This window comes from Simochromis diagramma, unplaced genomic scaffold (assembly GCF_900408965.1).
Source record: "Simochromis diagramma unplaced genomic scaffold, fSimDia1.1 OVJJ01000603.1, whole genome shotgun sequence".
Lineage (NCBI taxonomy): Eukaryota > Metazoa > Chordata > Actinopteri > Cichliformes > Cichlidae > Simochromis > Simochromis diagramma.
Genome location: NW_024387414.1, coordinates 26,072,092 through 26,088,079, shown reverse-complemented (window position 1 = coordinate 26,088,079; position 15,988 = coordinate 26,072,092). Strand labels below are relative to the sequence as shown.

Sequence of the window (15,988 nt, the reverse complement as noted above, 5' to 3'; positions counted from 1 at the left end):
TTAGAGTGAGTTAAGTTTCCTTTAAATCCCAAATGGACCTGAGAAAGGTGATGATGGTGACATTCTAAAGACACTTCTGGAACGTGGTCGGAATGTCTGTCAAAAAACTGCACAAACGCTAATGTCAGGGAAGAACACTGATCAGGTAATTTATACTGGTATTTATTTAAACTACTTAGCACCGTTACAATGAGCTAAAATTGTCTTTACTCCAGTTTTTGCTGCCGCTGCTAATAAGGAATGAGGGATTTCTGTGTATGTTGATTTCCTCACTTATGTGGTTGTAAATCCAGCGTGGCAGAGCAGAGAATGAGGCCTCTTTGTCTCCTGCCTTCTCATTGGCTGACCTCCACTCCCGGTCCCTCCGCCCCCAACCCCCTATAACCCCGACCACCCTTCAGTTACAAGTTTTGCAACACATTCCTCGCAAACAGTGTTGCAAAAGTATCAGTCTATCAGTCAACACATTTGTGAATATTTTTTTCTGTAACTACATTTAAAACACGTGTGCAGTGTGTAGAGAAGAATATGTACAGGTGGAAATTTCAAAGTACACGTTCACATTTTTTCTACAAATTGTTCCTTTTTATTCTACAACTTCTCATATTTTGCAACAATACTTTCATACATTCTCAGCTTCTGTAACCAGTGGGTGCAGTGTGGTTGGCACCAGCTCTGCTGCCCTCTGAAGGTTTCTCCAGCAGCTCAAAACCACTTACCCTCCACCTGCAGAAGAGTGAACTGTATGTCTTCCTCTGCTGTAACAAACACAGCCCCCCCTCCTACACCACTGGAAACTTCCACTGCTCCTAAACTCCTTTGACGAGCCAAAAACCAGCACAAAGTGTACCTCACATCCACACAATAATTCACCTATTGATTGATAAGCAGTTTGCTTCAGCACACAGTCAACCAACACAGTCACCAAATAACAGTGTCGGCGATATGGGATTTATTCATATAAAAATCATTTAAAAAAAGAAAGTATTTCAGACTAAACAGTTGAAATATAAAAAAATGAAATGCATGCCATTGTATGTTTGTATATCCACAATGTAAATGTTGTTTGTCATAAATCAACACTAATCTTTTTGAGACTGACAATAAAATATCAGCACTGAACTCGTTTAAAGCCTGAGTCTTCCTTCTGCAATGCAGTTGAATAACTCCTGAGTCATGGGTATGTAGCCCTTATTGTCTTCCAGGTAAAACAGAAGATCCTTGATGACAGCAGGGTTAAAACCTTCCTCTGCCAGCTTCACCTTCATCTGCTTAAAGGTGCTCGTCACTACCAATGCATCCTGCCAGAGAAAAATGAAATGGTTACGGGATTATTGCTAAGATATATGCAGATATATCTTAATGTGATCACTCTTTGAACTTTATTTACCTGTATGCGAACGAAGCGTGGTCTTGCGTAGCTGGGCAAGTAGTTTTTGACATGCTGATATAAAGCTTTGCCATCAAAGTCCATATTTTCTTTCAGTTTCAGTGCTGCCATTCCAATTCTTCCCTCATGTCCTATTCAGTGAAGGTCAAAGTAAAAAGAAGAAAAAATACCCTCAGAATCCTGACATTAATCCAAACATTCAGAGTTTTTCCTCAGTATGTCAGAAATATGCGATTAATCTCAGAATTCCAAGAAAAAACTTCTGAATTCTGATTTTTTTTCTTAGAATTCTGGAAAAAAGATGTTTGTAATATTTATGAGACATACATCACAATAATCTTGCTTTTAGTGTCATTATTACCTGGCACCTTCACACCATAGACATTAGCCTCTTCAACAAAGTCAACTGCGAGCAGGTGGTCAGCCACCTCTGTGGTTGCCACATTTTCTCCTTTCCACCTGTAACAGATATAATACCACAATGTCTGTAATTCTGAAATGATATATCTCAAAATGAGGGTTTTGCTGTTTCACTTATTTTTTAAATCTAGCTTCACAGACAGTGTTACATCTATGTCAGTTTTTTATAGCAGAATAAAGTGTTTCATGTCTACTTTAAGACAAAAACACTCTCTGGTACTCCTTGTCCTGACCTTTCACCCAGATTGTCAAATTCATTTATTATGTTTCACAGACCTGAAAGTGTCTCCAATGCGGTCTTGAAAGAAGATGAATCCCTCGTCGTCAATCTTTAGAAGGTCGCCACTGTTAAAGTACATGTCGCCCTTCTCGAACACATCTCTTAGCTTCTTCTTGTCTGTCTGCTGCTTGTCCTTGGCATAGCCACTGAAGGGTGTTCTTTTTCCAATCTTTGCCACAAGCAGACCAGTTTCTCCTGCGAGTAAAAGTAACAGCATACGTTTAAGTAGTAGCTTAAAAGTCAAGACGGCACTTTAGGAAACAGGCTCACCTCTTGGGACTTCAATACAAAATCCTCTGGAGTCTCTGACTGGCTCCTCTTTTTCTGTGTCAAACCTTATGAGGGCATATTTGCATGCCATCTGAAACAGTTTACAGATACATTGAAGAGAAAAAGGAGTTAGTAATATAATTTGCATATACTATATAGGCTGTATACACCAGCAAACATTTGAAAAAAAAAAACAAGAAAAAAGTCATGTGAAAAAGAAATTTCACCCACTCTTCACTTCAAAGATTTTATGCATCAAGACAAAATAAAATATATGAATCTGGTTTGGAATAGGTTTTACAATCAAGTAAATACAACATCAGGCGAGTAACAACACAAGATGTTACATTGTCATTATCTTTTTTAGAGATGGCACGATACCACTTTTTTATGTCCGATACCGATACCGATATCATAAATTTGGATATCTGCCGATACCGATATGAATCCGATATAGTGTTTTTTAATCAACAAAACTGTTTTTTAAATATCTTGCTGCATTTTGTATAAGTTCATACTCAAGTTTAAAACAACAACTACACTAAAGCTATTCTGTTATACCTGTATGCAAAAAAAAATATTTCATAGTTCAGCAATACTGATCAATCTGATAAACTTAAACCTACACCATCCTCCCTATTCTGGTATTTTAAAGAATACTTAGCATAAATATTAAGCAACCTAACTAATAGGGTTCCAACTCCCAGCAACAACAAAAATAAATAAATAAAAAATAGGGAACCACCCCTCACGCTCCACCTCATGATGCTTAATCGACGTAATCAACCTTAATTTGATGCAGTGTGAAAAAAAATGCACAGAAATCAATTCTTTTTCAAGAAATATTAAATAGATTCAACATCTTTCTTCAACAAAATTGCAGACTGCACAGATGGTACCTTCCCAAAGGAAAAAGTACTATAGCTTACTAGGGTATATTAGACTTAACAGTTACTATATGTAGTAATGGACTTCTATACATTTTACATCAGATTAAAACTTTGGGTGTAAGATTCAGATAAATATTAAATAATTAAAAGCGAGACATTTTAAATGAGAATAAGAAAGAAAAGTATGTCTTTGTGCCCCCTTTTCCCTGTTCATGCCCTATCGGCCCCCCTGGCTAAACTTTGCTAGATCCGCCCCTGCACAGTTACAGCCGTCAGCTGCGTAGAAAAAGATCCTTGAGTAGAAAGTAATATTAAATAAATTCTAACAACAGCTGATCAAGCTTAAACGTGCTGCTGTTGTTTAGCCGCTGGTTTCCTCTTTCTGGTGCAAAGTGGGCCAAAAGCAAACAAGAGAGACGGAGTCGCGACAGAAAAGCCGATCAGCTGATCGTTAAGCAGTTTCATGATTGAAGTAGCAGCCAGAGAGCGAGAGGCAGTCGCTCGTTAAGCTTAAGCAGGAATGCTTTACATTCAGAGATGGACTTACACACTTGCTTTACTTCTCTCGGGATAACTTTGTCGGAGATGAAATGCCGGGTTGCTAGCGAAGCTCCAAATGCTATCCAGACCACCACAGGTCCCGCATGCCACAGCCGCTCTATCACGTGATGCATACTGCTCTGACGTGCTAACGTTCTGAGGTGAGTTACGGCGTGTTGCAAGTTTTGTGAGGTGCTTTCGTGATATTTAATGGATCGGATTACATTTTTTATTTTTCTCCGATATCCGATCCAGTAATTTAGGTCAGTATCGGACCGATACCGATACGTAATATCGGATCGGTCCATCTCTAATCTTTTTAACAAAGATTCAGCTAAAATGCAGAAGCAGTGTGTGGAAAAAGGAATTAGCAGACAAGCAGACATTTCTGCAGTTTGCTGGTCTGGAGCACTTAAGTGTTGTGTTAACAGGATGCCATTAGGAAAGACATCAGCAGTGATCTTATAGAAGCAATTTTGGTTGCACATCAGTCTGGGAAGGGTTACAATGCAACTTCCCAAAAATCGGAAATCCATCATTCTGCAGTAAGAAGATTATTCACAAGTGGCAAAAAATCAAAACAGTTTTCAGTCTTCCCAGGAGTAGACGTTTAAGTAAAATCACCTCAAGCTCAGACTTAATGTTTAGAGCAACTACAGAAAAAAAAAGTTGGAATGGCCAAGTCAAAATCCAGACCTGAACTTCACTGAAATGATGTGATTGGACCCTAATAGATCAATGCATAAATGAATGCTCCCAAACCTCAACAGCCTAGAATGACGTTGTAAAAAAGAGTGGTCTAATTATCTTTAGAATTGAAAGAAGGTGTGCTTTCTTTTTCACATGGTTATATCTCCCAATCTACATCTTACTTTGTAGAGAAAATGTTCTCTGCCCATAGCTCCAATTTTCCCACCATAGTTGATAAAGCCAACATTCCCTTCAGTTGCGCCGTAGCATTCACGGATACAAATGTTCCCAAATCGCTCCAGGAACTCAACCCAGGTGTCTTCCCTTATTCCGTTCCCTACGGCCAGTCGGACCTTATGATCCTTGTCATTGTCTCTCTAAAAGAAGGCCAAAGGAGAGGTGAGAACATAAACAATGACCATAAGAAACAATGCTCCTGACTGAAGCAGGTTGGTAGAAATCATTAAAACAGTTTGAGCTTCTAATGCATATCCCAATATTGTCATTAGTAAATTATGACCTTAAACTTGTGTTTACCTTCGGTGTGTTGCAGAGGTAGCGCATGACCTCGCCTATGTACTGGATGACAGTCACATTGTACTTTCTACAGTCATTCCAAAAGTTGGAGGCAGAGAACTTGCTTCTCAAAACAACAGTGGTGCCTAAAAATGGAAAGATACAGAGTTCAGCAAATATGCTGCTTCATGCTAAGAGTTCAGTGTTGTAAACTCTGCAAGGTGAACTTTAGGACTTCAAAGTAAAAACAATGGAAGCGGGTGTAGTTTGAGGTCATGTATATGCTGGTTTAACCTGCAATAAATTCAGGTGAAATCTTGATTTGTGGTTTTATTTTTAGGTAATGTTTTATGTATTACCTTTTTCTATAGCTCCACAAAGTCCCATAAGAAAGCCAGCAGTGTGGTACAGAGGGAGATATATGTAGACAATATCGTCTGAGCGCACACCAGCAAAGGTCAGGGCAAAAGCTGGCATCCATACCCTCTCGTGGTTAATCACAGCTGCTTTTGGAAGCCCTATAAGAGCAGATGTAGTACAGTTTTATTGTCATCCTTTTACTCAACCTCTGCATGATAATTATATGAACATAGATTAGAAGTCAAGGCCAGATAAGCCCTCGAGGTTACCTGTGGTTCCTGATGTGTAGATGTACACCGCAGGACTCTTGATGTTAATGCTGGCCCTGAGCTGAGGGGACAGGGGCTCGTCTGACTCCATCTGAATTTTGTCAGAGAGGCTTTCGATGCCGTCCACATGACAGTGCTCACGGAGGATAAACACACGGATACCCTGCTGCTTCAAAGTGGGCAGCACCTCCTCTATTGCTCCTTGAAGGTCTGAGAGCGAGGGAGGTAAAAAGAAAAGAGTTGCTGATCAGTCATTACAGGGTTATATACGTAAATGTGTGTTTAATAAACAGACTATCATAAGTTTTAATGGTGAAATTAACAAGATATACCCATGCAACTTTAGCCCAGTCCAACCCTCCCACATAAAAAAAGTAGTCAGAGATACAAACAGATACTTTTTAAATTAATTAGACAATATGATCACGTGATATTAAAAACGAAAGATATGCAGCACGTTTAAAGTTAATTTCATTAAAACAAACGCCAACAGCTTACTGCAGTATTTACACAGCTTACCAGCGCCAGCGAGCAGGACTTTGGCTTCACAGCAGGAGAAACAGTGCAGCAGGGATTTGGATCTTATGTTGACGTTGAGAAAGGAAGCTGTGCATCCCAGCTTGGACAGTGCGAGCCACATCCATACAAACCACGGCTCGTTGCCCAAGAAGAGGGCTACCGTGTCCCCCTGCTTGAGGTGGGCATGCGTTAACAGAGCCCTGGCCACTTTGTTGCTTTCTCTGTCGGCTTGGCTGTACGTGTAGGAGCTTTCCTCGTAAACTATGAACTTCTTATGCGGATGCTCCGCCACTTTCTCTAGAAAACGATCTAAAATACTGTAAAACTTTTTCTTGATTCTGCTCAAGCGTATACCGACATAAATGGAAATAAATGTGTATCTTAAATCTTTCAAAAAATAAGGATTCCGGAAGTAAATCAGTAAGGGCAAGACTGCCAACGCGGTGCACAAAATATATGCAAACATTTTTGTTTTTTAAAAAAGACGAATATGTCAGACCTGCTGCTGGATTCATACATCACCTTTCAACGGACTCCAGCCGTTGGATCATTTCCGTTTACGCCTCCTGAACTTTGAACGAGTTTAAGAGTTCGAGGGGTTAAAATGGGACGACGTAACCCCCCTTTGCCTGCTGTGATTTGTGAGTCTCTTTCTTACGCTTTTCCTTTTTCTTTCTTTTTTTCTTCTTCTTCTTTTGGCTGGGGAGGAATCACATGAACTCGATGTAGCAGTAATAAAGTATTAAAAAAAACTGAGGAATAGAATTTTTAAATACATATTTTTCTTAATAATAATAATAATAATAATAATATTATAATTATAATAATAATAATAATAATACACACACACACACACACACATATATATATATATATATATATATATATATATATATATATATATATATATATATATATATATATATATATGTATATTGTCCCATAATATTATTCAACTTGTTAATTGTAGTTAACAACAAGGCCAATATTCAGAAATGCAGGGACCCAGGGTAATACATTTTCAACCTCATCCCCGCACCCCCTAATAGACACGCTGCTCCACCGTGTGGACGTCACCCTTTGTCTCTCCTAGGGTTAGGGTTAGGGTTAACCCTAACCCTAAGGCCGTTTTTATGGGGGAAAAAAGAAAATTCTTGATTACGTTGCAGTAAGCTGCGATACCAGCAGAGGGCGATATTCTATTTCGAGCCAACGCGAAAATAGTAGTTGGAAGACGTTTAAAGAGGGATGGCTAACACATTTACATGTCAATACATAGATTTGTGACATTTAGCGTGTTTTGAGTCTATATTTAATGTGCTGTCTTGTATAGTTAGCACAGGGGTCACCAATCTTTTTGAAACTGAGAGCTACTTCAAGGGCGACCAGTTTGATACACACTTCTGAAATAACAAATTTGCTCAATTTACTTTTAACTATTTGTTATCATTAATAATTAATTATATTCATGTATGTAGAGAAACTGATTGTGTTAGTGATTTCTCACAATAATTTTAAACAATGTTTTAACAAGGTAGGGAACAGATAAATATCAATATGCAACAGTTTATTTCTATAAATCTCTGCACGTATTTACATTTTCAAATGATCACTTCTACAACATTTTCACTTGCCACTAACAATTTTTTAACAAATCATGCACTACATTGCACCATGTTTGCACAGATTATCAAGTATGTATCATACTTGAAAAACAACTTTTAGATTTTACTTGTCACCATTTAGAAAAAAAATTATCAAATGTTGCATTTAACGAACACATTCTTTTTTTCAATAATTAAATTTAACTTTTTCATGACAAGGCCTTCTCTGTAAATGCACAGAGGAAATGTTCTTCTGGGTTTTAAATCCATTTAAAACACTTATCATGTCAGCAACAGTCTTACCTTTGCCTTGCAGCTCACAGTTTAAATGGTTCATTTTTCCAGTAATGTCTGTTAAAAATGCAAGGTCAAGTGTCCACTCAGTGTCCTCCAGCAGCCATGTGTCTTTGCCTTTAGATTGCATGAACTCCCTGATTTTACCTGAAGGTGACAAAAAACAAAGCAAAATTTGTCCACTGCTGAGCTATTGGATTTCTGTGTAGGTCACCATTTTCAGCTGACAGCCCTAACAAATGCTGTGTTAAAAATGACCCAATTTGTACGCTGGGTTAAATATGGACCGAGCCAACGCTGGGTTGTTTCAGCTTAACAGGGTTGGGTTACTGGTTTGACCCAGCACACTGGATTAGGATAACTATCCAAAACTTGGGTTAAACTGACCAATGTTTAAAGTTGAGATCACCCAAAATTGGGCGAAACTCAAAACCTATCACAAGGGTTATATTACCATTAGCATTTAGGTTAAGATTTCTACTTACTATAAAATTCAGCATATAAAAACTAGATTCAAAACAGATTTTCTCAAAAGATTGTTTTATTGCCATATGATACATAGACAGCAAAAGTCATAAAAATATATCAATGAAAGTAAAATGCAAGTAACAAAAAAGTATATAATTCATTAAATTATATCCATTACTTCAAATCAGTCTTTGGTTACAGGACATGTACATGTTAATACACATGAAGACATGTGATGTAACGAACAAATTACATGTAAAAAACTGACGAATTGATGTTTTTATCAGTACTTAACATACATCAACACTTTGGAAAAGTGGCAAGAGGGAATCTCTGCTTCCATTTTACGCTTCCATCAAATGAATGAGGGCTAAATGAGCCCTCATTCATTTGATCATAATTGCTTCATGTCCTGGGATTCATCTATTCATCTATTCCTGGGATAGATGACAGTGTGAAGGAATTCTTGAACCTGGGTGCATGACTTTGGGTAACTTGCATCAAAAACAAAAAATGCTTTGAAGCAGCCATCAAAACACCTTAGATTTCTTCAAAAAGCAGAAACAAGTCTGTCTCCTAGTACCAGGCAAGATGAATATTTTCTTGGGGTTCCTTTGGCGCTGAATTCTTCTTCCTGATAGAACGAAGCCTTTTCCTAACATTGCGTAGACACTCCTCCAGAAATCCAGTTGCTGGCCTATGAGTTCTGCAAAAGCTGAACCACGCATCCTGTAATTTTTAAACATAAGAAAAGTGTGAGTAAAGTAAGATTTAAAAGATTATTTGCAGTTGTTTGGTTAATGTCAAGTTGTCTGTAATCCTGAAGCGGTGAGCTCCAACACTATGCTTGAAATTTGCTCAGAGAGGACAAAACAACAATGAAGCAGACCAGCCTGTTGTTGTGAATGCCTTGTTGTGAACTGTTAGGAGATGGACTAAGCAAAGATCAAGTGCCATGTTTCACACACTTTATACTGTCACAAGGTTGTACAAACCTTTTTGCCAACTTCGCAATAGATTTAAACAAATGTTATTATTTATGCATCTATAATGTACATATGACTGAAGACATCACTTGGATGAGTGACATATAATGTGCATAGATTTTTTGAAGACATGGAAATTGACTACATACAAACTTTATAGTTATTTTTATAATCACAATGACACTCAGTATACTGACTGAAAAACTGACCAGTATTCAGGTTTTTTTAATTGTTGTTGTGTGTATTCATTTAAGTGTAGATACTTAGATATCCTGTGCCATGGCAGTCCTACATGGAAACTGATCTACTATTGATGATGCCAAAATTGCCTTTATTCCTGAAGTTGGGCTGCAGGCAAAAACAGTTGCATTAAATAAAATTGGATAAACAAAAACTTTAATTTTTCTGTAGATTTCTTGTAAAATAAACAAATACAAAGAGCAGAAGCTTTGAAAAAAAAAGAAGAAAACAAACATTTTTGACTGATCCTCTTTGTTTTCCTCACTCCAGCGCACACACTTTAGGAGCTTCCACTGGAGTCATTTTACATGGGCCAGCACAGCGCAGTGTCACTGTTGTTCTGACCAAGAAGCCCAAATGTAGCCACAGTGAAAAACCCTTTAACAACTTAGCCTTGTGTGTTGCCTAAGAACCAAAAGACTTAATACAAACGATATTTAGAAGGCAGTAAATGAGTGTTTTTTACTTTTTTTTATTACACGTAAACTTTGTGGCGGACCTTAAAGCTACCGAGGTCTCAGAGTGAGGATCGAAGATGGTGGCTAAATATTGGTAGCGGCAGTATAAATACTCATGTATGTTGCTGTTGTCATCACGTTTTCATTAGTAGCAAGCGAGCTAAGCACAGGGATGCGCGTGCCGTTTGCACGGTGTAGTGAACGAGGAAAAAAAGGTGGTCAAAGTATTAGAGCAATCTATCTTTAAAACATCTAAATGGGGCAAATTATCATTTTCTTTCAATTTTAAAATAAAAAAAGATGCTGTTATCGTTTCAAATAATAATTTTATAGGATGATATCGAGCATTTTAAGTAGAGATAGTGTTCTTCACAAACTAGCTGGTGTTATCTGTTCAAAGACCTTCAATGAGTTGGTAAAGTTCTAGAATAAGCCAATAAAATGCATTATCAAAATAACCCTATGACTTTCAAACTGTTAGAATTCACTTTTTACTTAACATGTTTTATTTCATAGTAGTGGAGAAGTCCAGTGATATCTGATCAGGTCACAGTCTTACTTCTAATGTTCCAACTGCCTTCAAACACGCAGTCGTGCAACCTGTAATCAAGAGAAGCAACGCTGACCCCAACACTCTTTCAAATTAGAGGCCGATCTCTAAACTTCCTCTCATGTCTAAAATTTTTGAAAAAATAGTTCTCCAGCAACTTCAGTCCTTCTTAGAGGCATGTGGTGTCAGTGACAAATTTCAATCTGGATTCAAACCCCGTCATAGTACCGAGACAGCCTTATTGAGAGTTTTTAATGATCTCCTAACTGCTGATTCAGGGCGCCCTGTGGCTCTAGTTTTATTAGCTCTAACTTTTGCTTTTGATACGGTAAACCATTATATTCTCCTAACAAGGCTAGAACATGTAGTTGGTCTTAAAGGTAATGTTCTTTCATGGTTTAAATTGTACCTATCAGACAGATCCTTCTCTGTCACCTTGGGGAAATACTCTTCCTCTTCTGCCCATGTTAATTGTGGTGTGCCTCAGGGGTCCGTATTAAGCCCCACGCTTTACATGCTGCCCTTGGGACTCATCTTTAAAAAATACAATATCTCCTATCACTACTACGCAGATGATATCCAAATCTACCTTCCTGTAAATTTGGATGCCCCATCCCCATTGTTGCCTTTGTTCGAATGTCTGCGGGAGGATAAAGACTGGCTATCCCAGAATTCTCTTATCTTAAATGAAAGCAAAACAGAAATTATTGTTTTTGATAGCCACATTCCCCTGGGCCAGCTAACTGATACAATGGGGTCTTTCGCCAAGCACCTTTCTCATTCTGCCAGAAACCTTGGAGTGCTCATGGATAGTTATTTTAAATTAAACAAGCAAGTATCCACTGTGCTAAAAACCAGCTTTCATCAATTACGCCAAATTTCCAAAGCTAAGCCCTATTTACCACATAAAGAACTCGAAGAACTTATCCATGCCTTCATCACTTCTAGATTGGACTATTGCAACTCTATTTACCTGGGCCAGTTAGTCCAAAATGCGGCAGCACGCCTCTTAACCGGCACCAGAAGGCATGAGCACATCACCCCTGTCCTCGCTAACCTACACTGGCTTCCCGTCAAATATCGCATTGATTTCAAAATCCTTCTGCTCACTTTTAAAATTCTAAATAACCTGGCCCCTAGCCACTTAACTGATCTCCATGATCCAATCAACCCAAAGAGAGCACTAAGATCCTCCAGCCAACTGCTCCTCATGCAACCAAAGTCTTGTTTAAAAACCAGAGGTGACCGTGCATTTGCCATCGCTGCCCATAGACTCTGGAATAATCTCCCAGTTGAAATCCGTACACCGGAATCAGTTCAATCGTTCAAATCCCGTTTAAAAACACACTTGTTTAACTTAGCTTTTGAAACAAATTAGTTTGACTTTCATTCGACCTGCACTACACCATGTAAATGCAATTTTAAGTATAATTGTACTATTTGTTCTTTGTTCTGTCTGCATTGCGCTTTTATTGTGAAGCACTTTGATATACACTAGTCTTTTAAATGTGCTATATAAATAAAAGTTGACTTGACTTGACAGTCTAATTGAAAATGGCAGTTTGTGAAGAATGATGTGGCTTCTTCTGAGGCTTATCTTCAACCCTAACAATTGGGTAAAGTTTTAACCCAATATTTTATCAAAGCTGCCGAACCTATGACCCAACAGAATTATTCAAGCTGTGGAGTGAATTGAAGAACCTGGCACATTACCAACCCAACTCCCGAGTCATGACTTTTAAACCAATATTTGGTCACAATAACCCAACTTACGAACCTACGGCTTTTACCCAGAAGTTGAGTTATGAAAATAACCCAGCATTTTTAGGGTGTTTTGTGTTGTTTAGCTTTTGAGCCGATGCTGTTCATGATCATCACGATGGGAGTCATGATGTACCCAAATCCGATCACCTTCGCACATAACGCCTGCTGGTGAATGATGCAGTGGTAATGCATATATTTTGGAAACTCTGTACTCTGTAGATCAGTCCAGTGAGCGATGAATCCTGTATGTTGGCCGATAAAAGCTGGTATCAGTGACTACCTGTCGGCAGTCACTGATACCAGCTTTTCCAAAGGTACCTTTTTTTCTCTGCGAAAAACTCCTTCACCCAGGGGCAGATCTACAGGGGTGGCATGGGGTGGCATGTGCCCCCCTAAAATGCTCTCTTGCTACTCCTAGTGCCACCCTAGTTTTGCATGTGACAGTGTTGTTTATTAAAATAAAATAGCATTAACACTGTAAGCCTAGCAAAAATTAAAATTGAATATAAATTTAAAAGACTGAAAATATTGCATATATTCAGTTTTTTCACCCACCACCATTATAAAATGGTTCAGCCCATAGCGCAGACCGGTGTTGTGCCAAAAAGTGATCACCTGCCAAAAACTGATTTCCAGTGTTTGCTGTGTTTTTTATGTGTAATATCTTTCCGTATGTTGGGAAATAGACTTCGGTGAACAGGGGTTAAATTGTGTTACATGTAAAATTTTAAAATGATCTGTTTTTCAAATATCTTTATAACTCTGTTTTATTGTACTTGCATTATAACCAATTCAGTCCTTTCTGTTCACTTAAAAAATGTTTACAGAACTATGGTTACATTTGTTGCAATATCTGCTGTCCTCTTGGCCAAATTGCTCTTTAAAAAAAAAAAAAACCAACCCCCCCCCTTATTTATAGCAGTTTAAATACAAGCAATCAGTTTTTGGAAAATACCAGAAATCTGTTTTTGGCAGACAATCATTTTTTGGCACAACACCGGCTTTATTTCGTGTTTTTTTTTTTAGTAGCAACCGATTCTTTGTCCCGGAGCACATTTTGAACAACACCATGGGCATTTCAGATTTCACACAGGTGGTTGGTTGTTACACTCTGGAAATGGAATGAAGGTGAGTGTTATCAACCCTCTGGGGTTGACGGATGTGCCGCACCTACACAGGATGAAATAGCAACAAGCTGCAGCTTGTGATGAAAGTTCTGACTTCAAAATATACACCAGTTTTTAAATTTAATGACAGGCCACTAAATATAAGATATATTATTCTTATATACTAAATATAAGAAAGTTCAGAATACACACATACATACACACACACACACACACACACACACACACACACACATATATATATATATATATGAAAAGGACCATTGTTTTTACAGATGTGTCTACTTTCTGATGAACAGGAGCAATGCACTCAACTTGGAGGAGATAAAACAAGCCTCAAAGTATCATTCCGATACAAATTTCAGAGCTGGTGTTGATACTGTCAATATCTAGATCAATCTGGGTGGCTGTAGCTCAGGTCATCTACTGATCGGAAGGTTGGTGGTTCGATTCCTGGCTTCCCCTAGTCTGCATGCCAAATATCCTTGGGCAAGATATTAACCCCAAATTGCTCTCCGATGCATCCATCGGAGTATGAGTGTGTGTGAATGCTACTTAGAAAGCACTTAGAACAATGTGCTTGTGTGAATGGGTGTGAATGCACAAGTTGTGTAAAGCGCTTTGAGTGCTCAGAAGAGTAGAAAAGCGACCAGTCCAGTCCATCTGCCCACCCCTATCTACCATTAGGCTGTGGTTGTGATTCCCAGTCAGATCGTACAGTCCACTATGATGGTAGATTTGTTCCATCTGTGCCTTTGTATTTCTTCAGTATTCTCACTGTTTTTGATTTCACTACAGCACACAGACACACACCATGTTCACTCCCCTGAAGGGTTTACCAGTTCAGCCTCATGGCTCTTCCAGGTCCCAGCCGGTATTGTGCCTAAAACACCTCAGCCTTACAATTATCTGCAGAACTCAGTACCAACTGAAAGTTCAATGGCCTGGTCATTCTTCACCTAGTCTGCACACCAGCATATTCCCTCTCCGGATGTAAGATGAGTCCATCTCCATGAACAAACTAACACTGTGTTGCCTTTTCCAAGATTCTCAGTTCCTCTCAGCACTTTCTAAATAAACACTTGCATCTCACACACTGTTGCCTGAGTGTGCTTTCTGGGTTTAGAAAACGAGTAAACATGATTGTGGCGGAGGTGTGGTCCCGGGCGCGGCTGCAGGGGAGGAGTGGTGCAGTGGGCTCAACGGGGCGGTGCTGGAGATGCCGGTGAGAACAGCTGATGGCGATTTGGACTGATAATGGTTTCCTTCCCTTTTTATAGTGAGACGGAGAGGAGCGGAGGGAGAGGGAAATCGGCTGGGACCGACAGCTGTCAGACTGTGTTCAGTCATAACCGGGGAAAATTGTAAATAAATGTGGAACCTGGTGATAAAGACCTGTGTGTGTGTGTACCTGTGTATAGTGCATTTCACAATGATATTGTCAGGGAACTCCTGAGTTCCTGAAAACATTGGTTCTATTCTAATGGCGCGCCACCAAATGCAAACTTCCACCCGTGATTCAAATGGAATACCAAGTTGATGCATAAACAATAGGGATTTTTGAAACCTGGGCCAGGTATAGAAAGTGTAAAGTGTAAACATAGTGAAACATGCTTATGTGCACTATGTTATTTAACAATATCTGTCAATTACTGGTCAATCTAATGGCTTTACAGGGAATGCTACTGTCGTAACTCAAAGAAAGGTGTCAGGAGGGCTCCTTGTCTGAACCATGTTACTTTTAGTGTGTGTGGCAGATGTTGGATAACACCTTTGTCAGTATGAAGCCTGTAAAACTCTCGATGACTCTGGCTCGGATCAAAGTAATCAGATTGTCAGATTATAAATGTGACCTTGAGCTTCAGCACAGTGTCCATGAGAACCCATTAGGTGATTAATGTGAGCAAGTTTGGTTAAATTCTGACCACTAGTTGTGATATTTGTGATTCTTGTGAACTACATGTGGACAGACAGTTAGATGCCTCACCACAGCTCGTTTTGCTGGATAAGCTGAAAGTGTAACACCCCTTTCAACACTTTCAAGCACTCCAGTGCTTCCAAAAGTAACATGAACAGTGGAATAATTATGGTCTTGTTTTTCTGCAATTTTCACACTTGGCAAAGACAGGTGGGTTTTGTCCAGTGGCTGCCAAATAATGAGCTGAAAACATTAACAGAGGATTTACATCAAAGATTCCTGTGCGGCTCTCCAGCCACCTTCCTTTAACACAACCAACTGATCATAAAAACATAAAAGCAGATAAGGCAGAAAAAACATTACACAACAGTTACACAGTAATAAAGCATTGGCTGCTTTTTCACCCATCCTGTCCTTGAAAATGGTACTTCTCCA

The 15,988-nt window shown here is 38.9% G+C and overlaps 1 protein-coding gene across 1 annotated transcript; it reads right to left on the bottom strand.

Annotated features, from left to right (window-relative positions):
- Window positions 1–570: 570 nt before the first annotated feature.
- LOC120721390 (very long-chain acyl-CoA synthetase-like) lies at window positions 571–6,715 on the bottom strand. Its single transcript, XM_040011679.1, has 10 exons — window positions 6,145–6,715; window positions 5,626–5,835; window positions 5,356–5,514; window positions 5,018–5,142; window positions 4,663–4,857; window positions 2,361–2,451; window positions 2,087–2,285; window positions 1,752–1,849; window positions 1,391–1,521; window positions 571–1,301 (listed from the first exon to the last, which is right to left on the bottom strand). The coding sequence occupies exons 1-10, from the start codon at window positions 6,608–6,610 to the stop codon at window positions 1,128–1,130; spliced, it is 1,848 nt and encodes a 615-aa protein (XP_039867613.1). The 5' UTR covers window positions 6,611–6,715; the 3' UTR covers window positions 571–1,127.
- Window positions 6,716–15,988: the final 9,273 nt, after the last annotated feature.

What these genes read in the sequence shown, in the direction of transcription:
- LOC120721390 (XM_040011679.1), bottom strand. Translation starts at nt 6,610, where the DNA reads ATGTTTGCATATATTTTGTGCACCGCGTTGGCAGTCTTGCCCTTACTG. An exon ending in CTATGGTGTGAAGGTGCCAG is followed by an intron (nt 1,522 to 1,751) that starts GTAATAATGACA and finishes TTCACTGAATAG; the next exon opens with GACATGAGGGAAGAATTGGA. An exon ending in CACGCTTCGTTCGCATACAG is followed by an intron (nt 1,302 to 1,390) that starts GTAAATAAAGTT and finishes TTTCTCTGGCAG; the next exon opens with GATGCATTGGTAGTGACGAG.